Source organism: Enhydra lutris, unplaced genomic scaffold, assembly GCF_002288905.1.
Source record: "Enhydra lutris kenyoni isolate GAN:26980312 unplaced genomic scaffold, ASM228890v2 scaffoldscaffold16, whole genome shotgun sequence".
Lineage (NCBI taxonomy): Eukaryota > Metazoa > Chordata > Mammalia > Carnivora > Mustelidae > Enhydra > Enhydra lutris.
The window spans coordinates 21,279,520-21,299,655 of record NW_019154100.1 but is presented as its reverse complement, the minus strand read 5'-3'; the positions used below and the strand labels follow the sequence as shown (position 1 = coordinate 21,299,655).

The following is a 20,136-nucleotide window of genomic DNA, read 5'->3' as shown; positions in this document are numbered from 1 at the left end:
TAGGAAAACGGCTATTTTCAGGCTCTTCCTTGGAAAGTGGTGAGTGAAAACAATAGTTCTTTTGGAAAGGATTTTCCAAGCACATAAGTTATTCTTTCCCTTCTATATTTTTCTATTTATAACCCTCTTTCATTTCATCCCCTCTGTCCTGAACACATACCAAAATGAATAACATTGGTGAGGAATAAGCATTAGAAGACTGTATTCTTCTGTATTATGTTTTCACTCGATAGGTCAAAGAGAAAATAAAATCTTAAATTCTGGAGAATTTTGCATCTGAGCAAAAACTCGGTAATGTGAAGCTTTTTACCTCACAGACAGCTGCCTGAAGCATGGCATCAAAACCTCCTTCGGGTGTATCTATATTTCCAGAGATCTTTTGTCTGTGAACCGCTTTTTCAAACTCAGTAATGTTCTCCGTCAAAGATAGCACATGGATGTATCCATGAGGAGGCATACAGTCTAAATTGTAGTCACTATGTGGGAAAAGAAGAAAGGCAAATTCTATTTTGCTATGCTTCATTCAAAGATTCAAAATACTGTTCACAGTAAAATTATGTGGTTTGCTGTAAGAAAGGAATATATATATATATAGAGAGAGAAACATATAAGCATATAAAATATAAATATATAAAATATAAAGATATATTTATATATTTTATAAATAGTATATATATTAAGTATTTATGCTTATGTAAATATATATATTTTTTGCCAAGGTAATTTTATTAGAGAAAACCTATACTTAATAAAATCAGGAAAAAGTTCAATATTGGATATTTCTTTGCAAGTAGGAAATAGGAATATAATGGTTTGGTGTCCAAAAACTAAAGAAGATTAAGCACGTTTAATATAGGACACCTAAAGAGCTTTTATTATGCTAATATACATGGTTAATTTTTAAGAATTTGCAGTTATTTCCTCTCATATTTGACCATGGTGCAGCAGAAAAACATTTTTGGGGAACTGTTTTTAGGAATTTAGTGGAAATATTATACTATTGTTTGATATTTTAAAATATTGTGCTAATTTTTAAAACATTGTGTGGTGTGACATTATTGATGAACAGTTTCCTAAAATTGTTTTGAGAATCCCATGATGTCCCAAGAGGTGAGAATCATTCCTCAGGCACATGCACATTTAGGGAGAAGGAACATGAAACTCCATGAGGAGATGCATTCATTCCAACAGTTAGCAGAGCTATTCTGGTATATGAGCGTGTGTACTCTAAAGTGACCTGGGGAATTTATGAAAGTAGGAAAGAAGATGTTAAAATGATATGTTATATTAAGGAAGAACTGAACACATTTCTCTCTGAGAATTCAACAGGCTAAATAAGATACTGTCTGACAAACTTGTATTTTTAAAGTCCGTCCTTGTTTCATAGTGCAGCATGTGCTCTTTAGAATGAGACTTTCAAAATGCTAAGAAAAAGGGCTCTTTCCAGAAAACAGACAAATTCCTCTCTTTCCAACTACCCTCCATGTCCTAGTGAACTTTCTTTGAAGTCACCTCTCAGGCAACATAATTACAAACATAGTCACGATACAATAATGGAAAGGTAGTTGCATTACTGGCAAGGTAAGTACTTCATATTTGACAAACCTTAATTTAACAAATTTGGAGCTATCAAAAAGGACACATACAGAATTCTCAAACAGGTATTTATATGCATGGTGGCCTGGATATTGGGAGTTTATCCAAAATCACTAATATTACTTGTGGGTTTTTTGTGATAAAACTGAGTGATATTTGAAAAAACAAAATAAAAAGTCCAAGCTACACATGATGTTGTAAGGTTTCAGATAGGAACATACCTCCTCTACAAATATTTTAATTTCCCACTTAATAAAACAAAAATATAAAATTTAGTGAGTCCTTTATATAAAAACAAAGAGTTTATAAGAAAAAAAATTTATTTGATATTACGAAGTCCACATCAAACCCTAGATACCTGCATTGATTATGAATCCTTTCTGGGTGGATGCTAATGTATGGTGAAACTGTTTTATCAACATAGGAGCCAAATCCAAGGCGGAAGTCACGGGAAAAGTATGCCATTTTTCTAGATAAGTCATTTCCAACGGAATTTAATTTTTCAATATTATTATGCATTGATGCCGAGACATCAACCAGATAATAAAGGTCCACAGGGTATTTCTTCAGAGGATGAATTTTCAGCATAAAATTAGCTTCAGCTTCTGGTTCAAAGAAAGACAGACATTATGTAGTATTCATTTTAAACATCTCAGGATAAGCTCTCAATAAATAAGTCACATTTTATATACAGAACAACTAGCACTGATTTGTGCATAATGAATGAAGTTAGGAATATCCTAGAATAATTTTAAGGCAATTTGAAAACCATATCAACCCTATCAATTTATTAGTTTCCAACTTCTACAATTTATTTCTCACAATTCTGTGGTGCAGATAGTGATAGTAACAAATGGACCAACTCATTGTAAATGTAATAGATAGAGAATGTATTTATCACCATATGAACCCGTACTTCCTTAGTATCTAGGAAAGCACAGCACAATACAGTAAGCAGTGTTCTATCTCAAGTGTAGGTGGCTGTTTTGGTTTGAAGAAAAGTAGAAAGGCATCTTAAGAAAAGTTACCTCTTATTGGATAAAGGTGCAAATTCATCCTTTTGGGTTAAGGCATATTTACATATGTGATGTGAAAACTCTGGTACTAAGTATGAGGTTAACCTATCTAAAATAAGTAGTACCTCATTATGAATTATATGATGAGATCCTTCCCAACAGCTAGTCCTGAGAAGGAATGAGAGACAGTGGTCTAAAGAATTGTACCCAGCACTGCCACGCTGGGGACCTGGGCAATGTAGGGAACAGTAACTGTCGAACACATAGTGGGTGCTTGATAAACGGATATTGAAGAGGGATCACGGAAGCAAAGGAACTAGACAAGAAGAGAGGGTCACCATGAGGAGAAATGTGAGAGCTTCCCAACAAGTGTGTACCATACCATTTTATTTATTTCTCTGTCCATTATCATTTGATACAGGGACCGGTATCACTGTATAAAGGCCCTCCGTGGAGTTGGTAATTCTGTATTTAATTTTTTAAAATTTCTTCTAATTTGTTGATTGATTTTATTTGAGTATAACTGACACACAATGTTACATTAGTTTCAGGTGTAAAACTTAGTGGTTTGTCAAGTTTATATGTTATGCTGTGTATAACAGATGGTATAACTACCATCTGTCCTATTACATAGCTATTACAGTGACTACATTCCTTATGCTATGCCTTTTATTCCCATGACTTATTAATTCCATAATTAGAAGCCTGTAAGTACATGGTAAAAAAAGTCATCTCTTTAAATATGAGCAGTTTGTGAATTTTACTTTTTTAAACAATAAAGTATATGCTTTTTAAGTCATTATTTGTCAGTAGAGAGTAATTTGAGTAGAACAATTTTTTTAATGAACACAATTTGTATATACAATTGATAGTCTGATTTACTTATCAGAAGAATTCCCTAATTTATCAAATCCTATTTTTAGTCTTAATATGCTAAAAAAGTAGCAATATTTTCTTTTAAATTGTTTTACAAATCAAATGTTTTTAAACCAGTTACAGAATGTATTCAAAATAAGTTTTTTTCTGGTATGTAATAATAATTATGGGGAAAATTACTCATTCCTAATTTGCGTGTATGTGCTGAAAACCCCTTTACTGCAACACTCTTAGTTTTTGGCCCAAGAGTTTGGGAGGAGAAACTGGGAGATGTGAAAGCCACCCAGCCCACTCTCTCACTCCTTCCCTTTATGAGATGGGCTGCCTCCAAAGAGCATATATTCATCTCTGCTTTTCCAGTGTCTGGTAAGAAGGCCTATCCCTTTGGAAGTGTCTTGAGTTTGGGTGGAAAAGTTCAATCCAGGAGACTGTCAGTATCTAGAAAGGGCCAGATTGATGAGAAATAGAAATGGAGCATAATTGGGGAATGTGGTTCATGTGGTTTAATGTGTGGATCAGCTGCTTCTTCTCCTTCTCTTCCTCCTCCTTCCCCACCTCCTTCCCCCCTCCTTCTCCTCCTTCTTCTTCTACAAACTGTGTAGTTGTTTTTTAACTGTTGACTGGGGGTATAAGGCTGAAGACCTAAGGCACTGGCCAGATGGTGTTTTCATCTTGGTGATCATTACAGTTTATGGTGGCTCTGTCTAAGGAAGAATGGCTGTGTGTGTTCATGGAGTTACTGAAAAATACACTAGATAGTGTATTGTCCAGGTTGTTATAAAGTTGGTGGTTATCTTAGCCAACAGAAACTGCAAAGGCGCAGTACTTAGAGGACTAAAATACTCAGAGAGATCTAACCAAATGGTAGCCCTACAAGGGCCCTCAGCACATACCAGTTACTCTTAGCCTTGCAAGAAAATCCTAGTCTCACTGGCCTCAGCAAAAAAGATGGCTGTAAGGAAGCCTACCAAATGATCAGGGTTGGAGGATTTAGGCTGCTGTAGCTTGATTTTAAATCATATAAATGCTGGTCTCAGATATGTGCCTGGGTCACTTGAAGACTTCAGCATGGGCTGAGGCCTCAGTAAGACAAAATTTTAATAAAGGGGGAAAGAGACTCTTTGTATACATAGGCCCTTTAATCATTTCCGGAGAAAATGATAATTACCACTTCTAAACTGCAAGGCATTTGAAGCACCTAGGTGGTGAAGTCAATTGAGCAACCAACTCTTGATTTCGGCTCAGATAGTGACCTCAGGGTCCTGAGATATAACCCTGAGTCCAGCTCCACACTCAGTGGGAGTCTGCTTGAGATTCTCTCCCTTCTCCCATGGTCTCTCCTCCCGTCTAAAATGAATAAATCTTTTAAAAAATAATAAACTGCATGGCATTTGAGGTTCCCATAAAGTTCTAACTTTAAGCCATCAGCTCAATGGCTTAAAGTTATTTAGGCAGCCCTAGATAAGCTGACCCCAAACCCCATGTTTTGCCTATGAGCTTGAGATATTCCCCATATGCTTTCAAGCTGGCTCTTGATGGTTTCATTTTATATAACCTTCTTGGAGGCAGTAGAAATACCTTTTTATGGGAACATGAATACTGTGTCCCCAGATAAAATCTCCATTCGGTTCATTCTGGGGTGTCACCAATACAGGGCTCAAAATGTGGATGACATTAAGAGATTTTGAATATTTTAGATGAGAAAGAAACACATGTAAAAATAAGACTTAATATCGGTGAGATTATCAATGTAGACAGCAGTGTCATAAATACTATTCTGAGAGCAGATTCTTTTAGCGTCTATTTAAAATACTTCAGTATTTAGTACACAGTAAATATATATGTGTTAGTAATTATCACTATTAGCCTCATTAGCATAGAAACTTCATTCATCTCTGAAGTTTCTGGGTTTAGTTCAGGCCCAACCACTCATAAATGTGTTTAACTAAACTACATTTGAAGCGTATTTTGATACATCATTTCAAAAGGTCCTCATATTTTAACCTTAGTGAGAAGCTCATTATCTATTACTTCTTTCCTTCAGAGTAGGAAAAAACTTAAATAGTTTCTCTGAGAGGAAAGAATATCATCTAGCCCCCAAATATTTATGCCACTACTTATATTATCTCCAAGAAAGCTTCATTCTTATACCTTTTGAGATTTTTAAAGGCTCAGATCCTTGTTTCTATCGATCAACTTCAAAGGCAAAAAGTGGGTCTGTGACATAGAATAAGAAAGAGGACTTGGAGGAGAGCAGAGACCTACTTAGAGCTTTTGCCAGTATTGGTTTGAATAGCCCAAAGAATTGAAAGTAGTTAGAATGAGCTTAAAATCACTCAAATAATGGTGTGAACATCGCTGAAGACTTGGCTACAACCATGACTGGACATTAAGAAAAGATAACTAAAAATGTTCTGCATAAGATGAAACTGAAAAACCGAAAGAAAATGTGGAAAACTATCAGGAAGAAAGAACAACCAAATTCTGTTCATTATACTTGGGTCAGGGAAGGAGAAGTCCCCAGAATGAGATGGGTTTGAAACATCACAGCACAGACTCTAGCACATTTCTGAATTTCTGGGATAAAATGAGGATAAAATGATTGATATGTACCAGGGGTGGAGGGGAAACAATGTGTGATTTCTGTATTTTTCTGGTTTTTAAAAAAATTTGAATTTAGGAAGAATACCTGAAAAATTTTACATTTTAAGTTAAACTACACTAAATTAAAGGGCATTCTTTTGTTACAGTATTAAAATGAATTGAGTTTGAAATATTTTCCTAAATTGGTGAAGTATAAATTACACTAATACTTATCATTTACATTGTATTACTTCTGAAGCAGAATTGGAGAATTCCTTTTTCTCTCCTATATTCCTAAAGATTTCACTTCAATGTTCTTATGGAATATCAAGTAGGATCAATACCTTCTTTCTGTTATTTTTCCATAAGATTGGTAGGTAAAAATAAGAAAAAAATATATAGTTTAAGAAGTAAAAAGTGAAAGAAAATATCACTTTAAAATTTCATTTTAAATATATAAAATAGGGGCGCCTGGGTGGCTCAGTGGGTTAAAGTCTCTGCCTTCGGCTCAGGTCATGATCCCAGGGTCCTGGGATCGAGCCCCACATGGGGCTCTCTGTTCAGCAGGGAGCCTACCTCCCCTTCTCTCTGTGCCTGCCTCTCTGCCTACTTGTGATTTCTGTCTGTCAAATAAATAAATAAATAAATAAACTCTTTTGATAAATAAATAAATAAATATATAAAATATATAATAAGGTCCTACTAACATTCTTTAAAAAATTTAATCAGTATCCATGAAAAAATTTTTAAATTCTTAATAGATGCTACCTTAAAAGTAATTAATTTTTATAAGAATAATTATAAATAAATCAAGTCTAAATCAATATTGGAGAATAAATGCATTTTCTTTAAAGATTTTATTTATTTATTTGACAGATAGAGATCACAAATAGCCAGAGAGGCAGCCAGAAAGAGAGGAGGAAACAGGCTCCCCTCCAAGCAGAGAGCCAGATGCGGGGCTCAATCCCAGGACCCTGAGATCATGACCTGAGCCAAAGGCAGAGGCTTTAACCCACTGAGTGACCCAGGTGCCCAATAAATGCATTTTATACTTAGGTATGCATTGTATGTGTCGTGGTAGAAAGGACTTTTATATTATAAGGAGCAATGGTTCTGTATATCTGGAATTGGTAAAATGTAGCTTTATATATCATGCCTCAAAGCTGGCACATCTTTGATGCCACATGTGGTTTTTAGATGAGCTTATTAAATATAATTTAGCAAGCATTTGTTATAGATGCATATTGTAAAATATAGTTCTGTCATGGCTACATTGGAGAGATGACTTAAACACATTATATAATTCACTGATTTGCATACAGAAATTTAAATAGTAGTGGGAAAATGAAAAAAATCAAACCCCATAATGACTGATATAGATATTAAGCATTTCTCTTTACACTTTCCCATTCCCCATACTGCCTTCACTTAACATCATTTACTACCTTATGTTGAAGTCTCCCACATCTTTTTTTTTTAAAGATTTTATTTATTTATTTGGCAGACAGAGATCACAACTAGGCAGAGAGGCAGGCAGAGAGAGAGGAGGAAGCAGGCTCCCCACTGAGCAGAGAGCCCGATGCAGGGCTCGATCCCAGGACACTGAGATCATGACCTGAGCCGAAGGCAGAGGCTTTAACCCACGGAGCCACCCAGGTGCCCCGAAGTCTCCCACATCTTTATCCAACCTGTATCTCCTGCTGAACTGCAGCCTCATATATAGTAAATAAGTCACCACCTCAATTTAAAATGTCTCAGTTTGAACTCAGTACCATGCCTTCCACAGATGGCAGCCAGCCCTCTTCCTTTGTTGCCTGAGCCACAGCCCAAGTGTCCCTGTGCTCATCAATCACCAACCCCTGGAGATGCTACCTCCCCATTATCCCTCATGTCTGTCCACTTTTCTCCTGCCTCATTACCATGACTGTCATTGCTTATCTATAGCACTGAAACAGTTACTCAACTTTTGAACTGTTAATTTTTAGTCTCAGAAAGGTTCAACCACCATTATATCTACAAAAATGAACAAACTAAATCCATTTAAGTATATAAATTTAAATGTAACACACCAAAAAAAAAAAGCACCCTTGTTTCAAATCCTAAGTGTTTAAAAAAGAGCAAGACAAAACAACAACAACAACAACAACAACAACAAAAAACAAAGAAAAAGAGCAAGACATTTTGAAAGGATATAGTTACATTTATTAGAAACATAATATACCATAAGCCTCATGTATAAGCTACTGAAAAGTAATGTTTAGAGGCATCCGGGTGGCTTATTTGGTTAAGGAGCTGCTTTCAGCCAAGGTCATGATCCCAGGGTCCTGAGATTGAGCTGAGTGGGGCTGTCTTCTGACTCTTAAGAAAGCCTGCTTCTCCCTCTCCCTCTGCCTGCTAATCTCCCTGCTTGTGCTGTGTCTCTCTCTGTCAAATAAATAAATAAAATCTTTTAAAAAAAAGTAATGTTTAGTTAGAAAAATAGGAAGATTTGTATGTAGAGGCATATCACCCACAAAAAAGAGAACTAAGATGGTTAATAAGCTTAGGAATCTTCCTAGTACTAGGAAAAAGGGCAAAAGAAACAAGTAACAGAGCAGTTACACTTTAAAAAACTGAAGGATTGAAAAGAATGAGAAGACAAGGGTGAGTCATGAAAGCCTTAATTGGACATCCATTTTTCTTGTGAATAACCTGATAATAACATTAAAAATCTAAATAAATTTGTATATATGTATTTTTATTTTTAATATTTATATATTTATTATGTAAATATAAAAATATATATTATATTTATTTGTATTATACAAAGATACATGCAAAACAAATATCATTGAAGATTTTAAAAAACTTCATTCAGATTGGATTGGGGTTGACTTATATTTACTTATTCACTTGGATTCTGTTACAATTATAGAGTTCATTTATAGAAAACTGTCACTGTTATAATATTGGCTTCCTAATCAGGAACATAAAATTTTTCTGCACTTTTACATATCTTCTTTGAGGTTACACAATGGATCTTATGAATTTTTTAAAAAACTTTGTCCCTGGATAGTTTATATTTTAGGTTGCTGCTGTGAATTGATCCCCTTTTTCATTATATTTAATATCACATAGGAAATTCGCTGATTTGAATACTTCATAAAAAACAACCTGCCTTATTTATTTATTTTTAAAAACATGTATTCCTTGTTTATATAATGATGGCTGAGGAATTTATTTTTTTTTTAAAGTAAGCTCTAAGCCCATTGTGGGGCTCAAATTCGTGACCCTGAGATCAAGAGTCCCTTGTTTTTTATTTTAAATTTTAAAAGTTAATTTTAGTTGATTTGCTTGAATTTGCCAGAGACATATAATGATAATTTTGCTTTAGCTTTTCAAAATGTTTATAACTTGTATTTGTTTTTTAAATCTAATTGCTTTTATATAAAACTTCCAGAATAATTTTAATACATATTAAAGAACTGTTCTTCAATTTTGATTTTGGCAGAATGGACACTAAATTTTACTGTATGATTTTTTCAACATCTGTTGAAATAACAATATATATTTTTTCCTTTTGGCATTATTTTTCTTATCACATATGATTTAAGGTGGTTTCCTGAAATGTTAAGGATTTCATACTAGGGTTATGCAAACTTTGTACAGATTGGGTAGCTTCTAGGCCTTCTCTAAAAATAATGGAAGAGTTTATGTAGCCTAGGGATAATGCATTCTTAATGTTTGGGTGAACATGAAATCATTTCTTCCTAAGAAAACGTTAAGTACACAATGTGGGCTTTTCTTTTATAATGCTCTTAATATCTTTTATTTTTATTAGGTTTCTTAGATATCCCCCACTTCCTGAGCAATATTAGTCATATATATTTTCCTTAAAATTATGTATATTATCAACATTTATGCATTTTACCATAGATTTTTATACCTAATACTTTCATAGTCTTTTTTTCTTTAATATTTGTTTCTTTGGTTATAATCTATATAACTGGGTTATTTACTTTTTTACTCTTTTTTTAATTAGCTTTGACAACAATTTATCTGTTTTTATTTGACTTTGCAAAGAACCAACTCTTGGAATTATACATTAATTTTACCTTTTAATTTCTATTTTGCATTTCATTAATTTTTTTTCATAACTTATGAATTCCTTTCTCTTGTTTTCCTTATGGCTATTCTGGTTTTGTTGCTCCTATATCTTAATTTGGATGCTTAGTTAATTTTTTTCATTCTTCTTTAATAATAAAAAGCATTTAAAGCTTTTAGTTTTCCTGGGAGAAAACTTAATCACATATATACACAAAATATATGTATTTTGATGTGTGTTGTTGTTATTGTTATTATTAAATAGTCTATGACTATAGTTTTGTTTTATTCTTGGAGACAATTTAGGAAAAGCTTTTCTTAGTTCATTATTTAATATTTATTTATCCTCTTATATTGATTTCAAAAGTTATTGCATAGTGTACAGTGATGTTGACCTATAAAAAGTTTCACTTTTCGGGATTAAGTTTTCTTGTTTAAAATATGATTAATATCTAAAAATATTCCATGGCTTTTGAAAATATTATTTTATATATCAAGTGCTGTGGACTAAATTGTGTTCCCTCCAAATTTGTGTGTTGAAGCCCTAACCCATAATGTGAAGGTGTTCGAAGATGGGGCCAGTGGGGAATAATTAGGTTTAGATGAGGTCAGGAGGGTGGGGCCCTCATGATGAGATTAGTGCCCTTTTGGGAGGAGACACCATAGAGCTCATTCTCTGTCTCCCTCTCTTGTGTGTATCTCTCTCCCTCTCTAGGCACCAGATCAGCCAGGATCTTGATCTTAAACTTTCTAGCTGTGAGAAAATAAATTTCTGTTGTTTAAGCCACCTATTGTACAGTATATTGTTATGGTAGCAATAGAAGGTAGTGAATGGCATAATCTTACCAATCTAATTTCTTTCATTTTTGTGTATCCCTTTCCAACAGTTGCTTATATGTGTCCACACCGGGCTGCTTTATATGGTGAAGAACATAGTTTTAATTGGAAGCTGGGAATATGTCTAGAGCCAAGAAAGAAATAGAATTTGTTTTTCTGGTAATCTAAGAATCTGTAAGAAATAGCTCAGTTTTGGAATAGGGAGGTCACGTGTCAATAATGATTATTTAAAAATTTAATGACAGGACAAGACCACCCAGAATGAAATAATGGCAGACTTGAAGGCAATTGCATATGGCTTAAAACTAAGTGCATCTAATTGACTGATGCATACCTGTGTACCTGAAATTATCTTGCCATGTGTAGCTTGTACACTGAGATTCTCTAGCACCAGAGGAAAATGAATAATTTCCAGTGGCCTACTACTTGTGTCAAACTGTGGAATACAATGTGAAAAAATGGCAATTACAAGAGAAGTATAGGAGGAGAAAGATGTGTTAATCTCAGGGGCCATCACAAAGCAGCTCAAGTTAATTATGATAATTATGAATTGTAGTTTTCTGTTTAAAAGTTTATCACACAGGCTCTAAGGGCTTAGCTTAATTTATATCTCTTACTAATTAATTAATCAACTATCAAGTCAACAAATACTTATGGAGTGCTTACTACAAGCCAGCACTCTGTGAGGCTTTGGAGAAACAGTGAAATAAAACATGTTCTCTTTCTTTCAGAGCTGGCAATGGAATAGGAACACAATTACATTACAATTTGATCAAGTCTGGAAACATGTAATTATAATATAATGTGGTCAGGTTTGCAGAGAGTGTCCGAGGCCACACAGATAGCTAGCTATAGGCACAAAAAGAGCAAAATTCTGATTCTTTATTCTGAGCCCACTGTTATTTCTATTACAATAATACTGCCTTCCACAAAATATTAAATGTGAGCAAATAAAGCTAAATGTAATTTCAAGTCAGAACCATCGTAGATTTATTTGAAAATCACCAAACCTGGCCGCAGCTGGATCAACACTTCTCCTGGTGTCACCTGGGTATTAATTTCATTTTCACTTGGTATTACATGCACAGATGGGTATTCTATTGAATCAATTGAGCAGCCTTTGCTTATTAAATTGGAAATAATATCACAACGCTCACTCCTTGATCCACCCGAAATGAAATCCTGTTTAAAAAAAGGAAAATCACTGACGTTTTTAGTGCATACCATCTCAGTTACAATCAAAGAAAACCACACAGCAAATATTGAAAAGAAGCCATCTTCTAATACTGCATAGATTATGCAACTATTCAAAATAGCTGCATGTTTCCAATAAGAAAACTAGTAAATTTGTCTTAAATAAAGCTTTAATTCCTAAACTTTATTTAAAAAGAAGAAAATGAATATTAAAGAGGAGATTTAAACCAAGGACTTTAAATATTGTTAACTGATCACTGTAAAATTATACCAACTTAATTCTTTCTAAATATTTTATGTGGGAAAGACTGCTTCAAAAAATTTTATTCAAAATAGGCCATTCAGTCATTCCAAATGTAAATTTCAGTTCTCAAAGAACCCAGCTGATATGTTTATTAAATACTGTTATATTTGGAATATAGAGCAAGCCCTCAGGAGTCACATTCCTAATAAGATACTAAAATTTTAAAAAATGAATTGGAAATCTATATTCCTTAGACCATAAAATCCCCCAACTTCTTAGACACATAATAGCCTGGAAATAATTTAATAAACCAAGGAAGATGTTTATAATGGGGCTGAGAGATACAAGGTTGCAGCTAAAATTCTCCTGATTTTGTAACTGAATCTAGAACTTTTATTACCATTCAGGATTGGTTGGTTGTCATTCAATAGCCGTATAATAAACTTGGAATTAGTGGAGCAAGCTTAAAATTCAATTTATCGTGACTGAGAAAAATTTGACATTTTTATTTTTCATGTAACCATTCAGGTTTTCCCTAAGGACAGGAAATGTATCAAAAAGTATAAAAATATGTTTTTTTAATATAGAATGTTGGCCTGAATTATTTGAAATACTTGTTTACACATTAGCTGGATATTTGCTTAGTGATCTTCCTGGCAGTGGTTATTCTGATGTGGTATTCAGTCTTTCCTCCTTTAGTTCAGATGATTCAGGGAATTGGGTTTCCAACTAATCATTCAGTTGAAGAATACAGATTGAATACTTACTGTAGTTTGTTAGGTGCTGAGGATACAGAATGGAATAAGATAGACTCTCTCCCTGTCATCAAAGAGTTAACAGACCCTCGGTGAATTCAGCCATTAAGCAAGTAAATGTGATTTTTATGGGCGTTAAACTTAGGGGAAGCACAGAATTTCATAAGGTTATGGAAGAAAGAGATTATATCAAGTTCAATATTAGTTGAATATTAGATCACTAATTATGAATAGGAGCATCCGTTGCAATGGTGAGTATTAGATGGGATGGTGGTAGGCAATATAAAAACACTCATACAAGGATTTTAATTTAATTCCTCTCTTAATTTAGAGCAGGTTTGGAAAACTAGGGACTATGGGACAAATACAACAATCCGTGGCCTGTTTTATATCGATTGAGTGCCAGAAAATGCTTTCTACATTTAAAAAATGCTATAAAGCAATAAAAAAGAAGAACATGCAGGAGAGACAGTATGTGGCCCACAAAACAAAATTTTTTACTGTGTGGCCCCTTATAGTACTGATTCTGAATTAGAGTGTGAAACACACTTTAAAATATAAAAATAATTGAAAGATAAAAGAGGATATATCCTTTTCAATTAAGATGTCCAGCTATCATTTGGTAAACCACTTCATGGGAACAGAAAAATTCAATTTGCTGTGCTATTGACACCTAGATTTTTAGCCTGAAGTTTAAAAAGTCCAAATCCTTATTGTATCCAAATTTATTCATCTATTGATAAAACTCAGAGGTACTCAGTATACGATTTAGTTTATAAAAAGTTTGGAATTCCTCAAAGAAAGGTAGCATGGACTGCTATCAATGGTATCACTTTCCTTTAGAAAGCTCCAGGCTAGATGGGGGGATCCCTCCTTTCTTGGAGCTTGAGGAATCTTGAGGGTGCATGAGGCTTAGAACCTCAATGCTCACTCTTGCCTCAAATGACGGACCACAGACAAGGGGCCACACACGTTTTACAGATGTAAAAAACCCCAAGACTTCAAATCAAGAAGGAAATAAAGTACAAATAATTCCGATTTTCCTTTTCAGCTAGGGATTTTGTTATTTGTGTATACAGAAATGGAAAAGAAGGGAATATGGTTAATTCAACTCTAACTGTACATCACACTATGCCGTTTGACCTTTAAATGTCAATCATTTTGCTGAAATAGGCAAAATAGTCTCAATTATTTTGCAATGTCTGAATCAGCAATAGCTGTTTTTACTCCACTATAAAAACTGAGTTAGAAAAACACTGCCAATTTGACAATTAGGTTTGAGAAGGGAAGAAAAGACCGTGACATCAAAATAAAGAATGGAATGCTGCCCCTATCCACTGTGGCCTACTTTCTACTTTGTATAAAAGAAAAGAATTTGAAACCACACCCTTTCAATTTGTGGTGTTTTGTGTCATTTTAATTTCTTCTAATTCTTATGTTTTATTTTTTCTGCAAGAAATACACAAGCAAAAATCATACTCCAACTATCTGCATCTCAAGCCTATTTGTACATGAAAAGCCCAGGTTGAAGTTACCCCAGATGGCTTTTCATCAGTTGTTACTTTCATCCATTCAAGATAATTGTCTGGGGAAAAGAAGAGTTGTTTTCTTCTCATTTCTGAGTCTTTATGATTTCCAAACATGGTAATCTGCACAGAAATGAAGAACTCTATCATCTTCCTTTTGACAGTGAATGCCCTTTGTGTTGTCTTTCAGTATAATTATGTTCGAAGGCTGCCTTCTAAACTTCTGGCTATGTAATCACAATCTATGGCATAGCAGGCAAGAGAGAAAGAGAGTTCTTCAAAACTCATCAAGATTTTGTTTTTGTTAAAAGGGAGGTTGAGGCATTAAACTAGGTAATAATGGTAAGGTCCTTTCTATCCTAATTATTGTCTAATTATTTTTATGTAGCATGGAGAGAAAGAGAAACCCAAAAGTACAGAATAGCAGATTAACATGCTATAAAAAAGAATGTAGGCATATTGGATATACCCTGTCTAAATTTTCTAGTGATGTTTTACTTCTTACCAGTTTTGAAAATTGTACAAACCAGGCTTAATTTGTTACTGTTTATTTATTCTAATCATGAACAGAGAAAAAATGCCTATTCTTTCCCGGTCCCTCCACTCTTATCGGTTAAGAAATAAAAGGCATCAGTTGCATATGTGCCTAATGGTGGGTAAGCTTTCAAAATTAACCATTCTACTCTTCCTCTCAATGATGTCAGGTCAGCCTGCAGGGAGTGGACAGCTCCTTCTGTTAATGAAGTGGCTAGTGGCTGAGTCCTAACACTGGTTGCCTACCCTTAGGTGGTGTTCTTAACACAGTCCTCTTGGTTTCCTAAACCTAAATGAGTTGCTCTGGAGTCTTGAGTTCTTAAAGTAACAATTCCCATTTCTTAAGCAATGCCTGGGTCAAATGCTTCTCACATACTGTTTCATTTAATCCTCACTACAATGTGTCAGAGGTACAATTATTATTTCCGAGGGAAAACTGAGGTTCAGAGTTGTTAGAGTAATATGTCCAAATTTATACAGTTAGAAACGGATGGCCTTGGGATTTGAATCCAAGGTGATCTCATTTCAGAGCCTGCTTTTTAAATACATGAATTAGATGCTTTTTTTCCCCTGCCATCTGTGTTCTATCCCATGATGGTGTTTCTTGTGTTTGTTTTCTGGTTGATCATAAATATTTACTGCACACGCTCCCTTAGTATGGGTTTTTTCTGGGGACCCAGGAGCACAGAGACCTTGGAAAGAGGGTGGGTGTCCCGCGATCAGGTAGTCCTCCGGCCGCTGCACTGTGGACTGGCGGGCCCTGGGGCTGCGCCGAGGGTCCTGCTGAGCTTTGGGGAAACCGGCACTACCTAGAAGACTATTTTGCAACATGAACAGCCAACAGATCTCCAAATGTTTCCTGAGATCCTCTTCTGAAGCATTTGACCAAAGCAGACACAGGTTTGCCTCTTCTGCTTCGGCAGCCACCCAGCACTTCCCCTTGGATTACCTCCTTCCATTTGGCCACCAGTTTCTCTGAATACTCAAAATCCTTCCCCTTGTGGCAGGACTGACATTTGCTATGTCTATGACTGTGCCTCTCCAGATTTTCTGTGCCAGCAGCAGTTATCAGATAAAGGAGTCCCTCTGGAACTTGGCATTATGTATGCCTGGGATGTTAACATTTGGCTGACAACTGGCTGTCTTAACCACCTAAGTCCCTCTAAACTATACTGACCAAAATTCTCAGCAGCACACCAAGTTGATGTAAACTTCATGGCTCTAAGGATCTTCCTTAGTAAAAATCTAAAATGGAATATTGGCCTAGGGTCGGGAAATATCAAGCCATGGAACATTCTTGACAAGAAGACCTAGAAGTAAACGCCAAACTCAGGGTTAGAGAGATGAGGAAAGGGAGGCTCAGAGAATAGAGTGAATTCTATCTGGTCATTTGTCTCATCGGAAGTGATGGGATAGAAACTAGAAACTCTGGAATTGTCCTCTCTCTGACATTGCTTGATTCTATAGGTTCTGGTGAAGCACTGCCTAGTTTTGAGTGACATCTCAAATTTTCTCATTGGTAAAGCCTAGAGTATATTCAAGAAGGCTTTTGGTTTGTCAGTAGGAGGGACATTTACTTTCAGATATGGCCACTATTTTCTGAACTCCTCCCCTGCCTCTTTCCTGACTTGCTTTAGAAGAAAGTAATGTCCATCATCCTTTGCTACTTTTCAGCTTTCTTTTTCCTCTTGGGAGATACATAGAGCAAGCAGTAACAGGAGAGGTTGGAAAGATGATGGTAGGTGCAGTTTTTGAGCACAATCACAGGAAGCAAAAGCTAGAGATTTCTTTTCATGTCAAGCAAAAGGCCATTAAAGATCTATTTGTTCCAATTCACAAGAGCTATGTAAACAAATATAAAATTACCTATATAAATTTCACAAAAGAACTCCCAGATTAGTAGATGGCTTCTTCATTACAACTTATTATATAAGATAGTTCTGACCAAAGGTCATCAACAAAAGAGAAAATTCACAAAACAACTTCACAGCCAAGAAAGAAAGAATGCATTGTAATTTTTTTACTAAGAAGTTTGTTATTGGGGTATGTTTCTCTTATTAGAATATACAAACACTAATTTTGAACAATAAACAACTTCTGAATTATTCTTCATTCCACAGAATTTAAATGTACACAGTATTGCATGAATAGGGTCACATGTCAAAGGAAAAACATCCCATTTTTCATAAGTAACTGGCAAATTGATGGACATTGTTATGAAGTGGAGTAAATAACTTATCTCTAAGTATTTCAAGTAAAAACAAATGAAAGAGACCAATAAACTAACTTGCTTTTCTTTAATAAGCATGTACAAGACTATGATCCAACTTGGATATATAACCTACTGCCCCAAGCTGCAGCAAGAATTTCACACAAAGCCTCCTGACCTATCAAAAGTCACTTTCTGTGTTTGCCAATTCTCTCTATAGAACAGATGGAAAACATAAAATGGTTTGCACTTCGTTTCAAAATTACTATAATTTTCCTAATGAAAAGGTTATACTTTATATTAAGCCAGATATTTCCAAGCATAAAACCAAATAAAATTTTCCTGATGCTCAGCAGTATCTTTCTTTTTCCTGATTCACCTTCAAGGCATAAAATACGAGGGCAATGAAATCATGCCTAGAGAGAAGGTCAACCATGAGGAACAGAGAAAATAGCAAAAAAGAGAAAAGGCAAGAAAAGAGAAGGGAAGGGAGACAAGGAAAGAAGGAAGGAAAGAGGAAGGAAGGGAGGGAGGGAGGAAGGAAGGAAGGAAAGAAGGAAAAGAAAGAGGAAAATAAGAAAGAAAGAAAATGGCGCACCTCTTGAGCACACCATCCACATTCTGGACCCAGCGCGAGGCACTTGGTGCAGGACACTGCATTCGAAGATGCACATCTATTGTCTTCTGTAATGGAGGACAAAATGAGGTGTTACTCTCATATTGGGAAGTTTATACAATTCTAGACCAAAATGCATTTTGAAAGCTGAAGCAAGTTGACCAGTAGTTTTAAGTACACTACATTAAAAAATATATAATTTCTGGAGCGCCTGGGTGGCTCAGTGGGTTAAAGCCTCCGCCTTGGGCTCAGGTCATGATCTCAGGGTCCTGGGATCGAGCCCCGCATCTGGCTCTCTGCTTGGCGGGGAGCCTGTTTCCTCCTCTCTTTCTGGCTGCCTCTCTGGCTATTTGTGATCTCTATCTGTCAAATAAATAAATAAAATCTTAAAATATATATATATATATATGCATATATATATATATAAAATTTCTTTGGGAAGAGGCAAGGTTAACTGCATTGCAATTAACAGATATAATATTTCCTGAGTAGTTATTATTTGGTTTTATAAGGCTGGGGAAAAGGAGGGTGATGAAAATGTGATATTAGTTAGGTTTGGGGTTTGGCTTGAATTCTACTACACGAGTAAAAGACACTCCACATTTTTTAGTGTGCTAAAGCTTCATTATATTTCATATTATCTGAACTAATAAGGCATTTTTGGATCTAGAATTTTTCCTATAAAAATAGTCATATACAGACCTCAATCTGAACATTTCAATCCATGTTGGGTCACAGTGAATGAACTTTCTGAAAAATGATCTTGATATCTTGAGAAATGATGACATATAGAGTAATCTAGTAATCTACTAGTCTAGTAATCAACTCAGGAATTCTGATTATCTTACTATTGATTATTTTGACTTCATGGGTACCAGAACCAAATATAATAGCGTGGTTCAACATTTTAGACATAAAGTAGTTAAAATGGATAAATTGTTTTAGTTTATCCAATTTAAGATCACTTTAAGATCATGACCAGTTCACTTTCCCATACATTCCCACACTTAGCTGGACATTTTAGTAATATAGCTGTGCCTGGAAACTACTTACCTTTAGCTGTAGTCACTAACTACTTATATCATTATGAAGAGACTCATCATTATGAACTTAAACACATAAAATGCAGTAAGAATGAGTTTTTTATTTTATCATGAGTTTTTAATAGAATAATCACATACTTCTACAGTCCATCCTTTACTATGAAATATCACAAGGACACTGGAAATGAAGAATTCTATTCATCTCACTCACAGGCATACAGTGAATAACAAGCATTCTAGCTGTAAGTAGGTCACAGTCCAGGTGAGGAGATAACTATATAAGCAAACAACAAAATACAGTAAGATAAGCACAAGAGAGATATCACCAAGGCACTATGGGAACACAGGGGCTTCACTGCTTTAGAAGGAAGGGTAGAACTCTGGTTTCTCTTCAGATCGCATAAATCTTTCCTTTGTACTAGAAGGAAGGGCAGGGGTGTGGGAAGAGGGTATGTTTTAAGGATGATTCCTAGAGGCCATGAGATCTAGTGTATCTCTTTGCCATTTCATTTGGTTTCTTCTAATCTGTATTTATCTTTTAAAAAATGTAATGAAAGACGCATGAAAGGACTATGTGTGTTTGTGTGTGTGTGTGTTTGTTTACAATCACATAGAGACATGGTAGTTTGAAAGGGGATCAAGGCCACAAAATCTCTTGCTGTCCCCATCCAATCAGTTTTTCTTTTTTTTTCTCTTTCAACTTACTCTAATGATCTAGAATACACAGTTAAAACAGCTGTGACCTAAAGACAGCATGGCGTGGGCTTTGGCAGTGGGAAGAGAGAAAGAGGAACTACAGGAGAGTAAGTACAGCAGAAAGGTACTACTTGGGGTAGTAGTGAGCACCCTTCTCTGTATATCCTCAGACAGCCAACAAGTTAAGCCCAAACCATCCCTCCTTAACTCTTCTCTTTTTAAAAATTTTTTTTTAATTTTATTTTTTCAGTGTTCCAAGATTCATTGTTTATGCACCACACCCACTGCTCTATGCACTATGTGCCCACCTTAATACCCACCACCAGGG

At 35.1% G+C, this 20,136-nt stretch overlaps 1 protein-coding gene across 1 annotated transcript in view; it reads right to left on the bottom strand.

Annotated features, from left to right (window-relative positions):
* The window catches only part of LOC111147337 (integrin subunit beta 8), an 80,761-nt gene that overhangs the window by 34,570 nt on the left and 26,055 nt on the right, over positions 1-20,136 (bottom strand). The window contains exons 2-5 of the mRNA XM_022503329.1: positions 18,052-18,137; positions 12,002-12,173; positions 1,955-2,201; positions 311-476 (exon numbers count right to left, since the gene is read on the bottom strand). Coding sequence (XP_022359037.1) covers positions 311-476; positions 1,955-2,201; positions 12,002-12,173; positions 18,052-18,137 — 671 coding nt within the window. The remainder of the gene's footprint in view (positions 1-310; positions 477-1,954; positions 2,202-12,001; positions 12,174-18,051; positions 18,138-20,136) is intronic.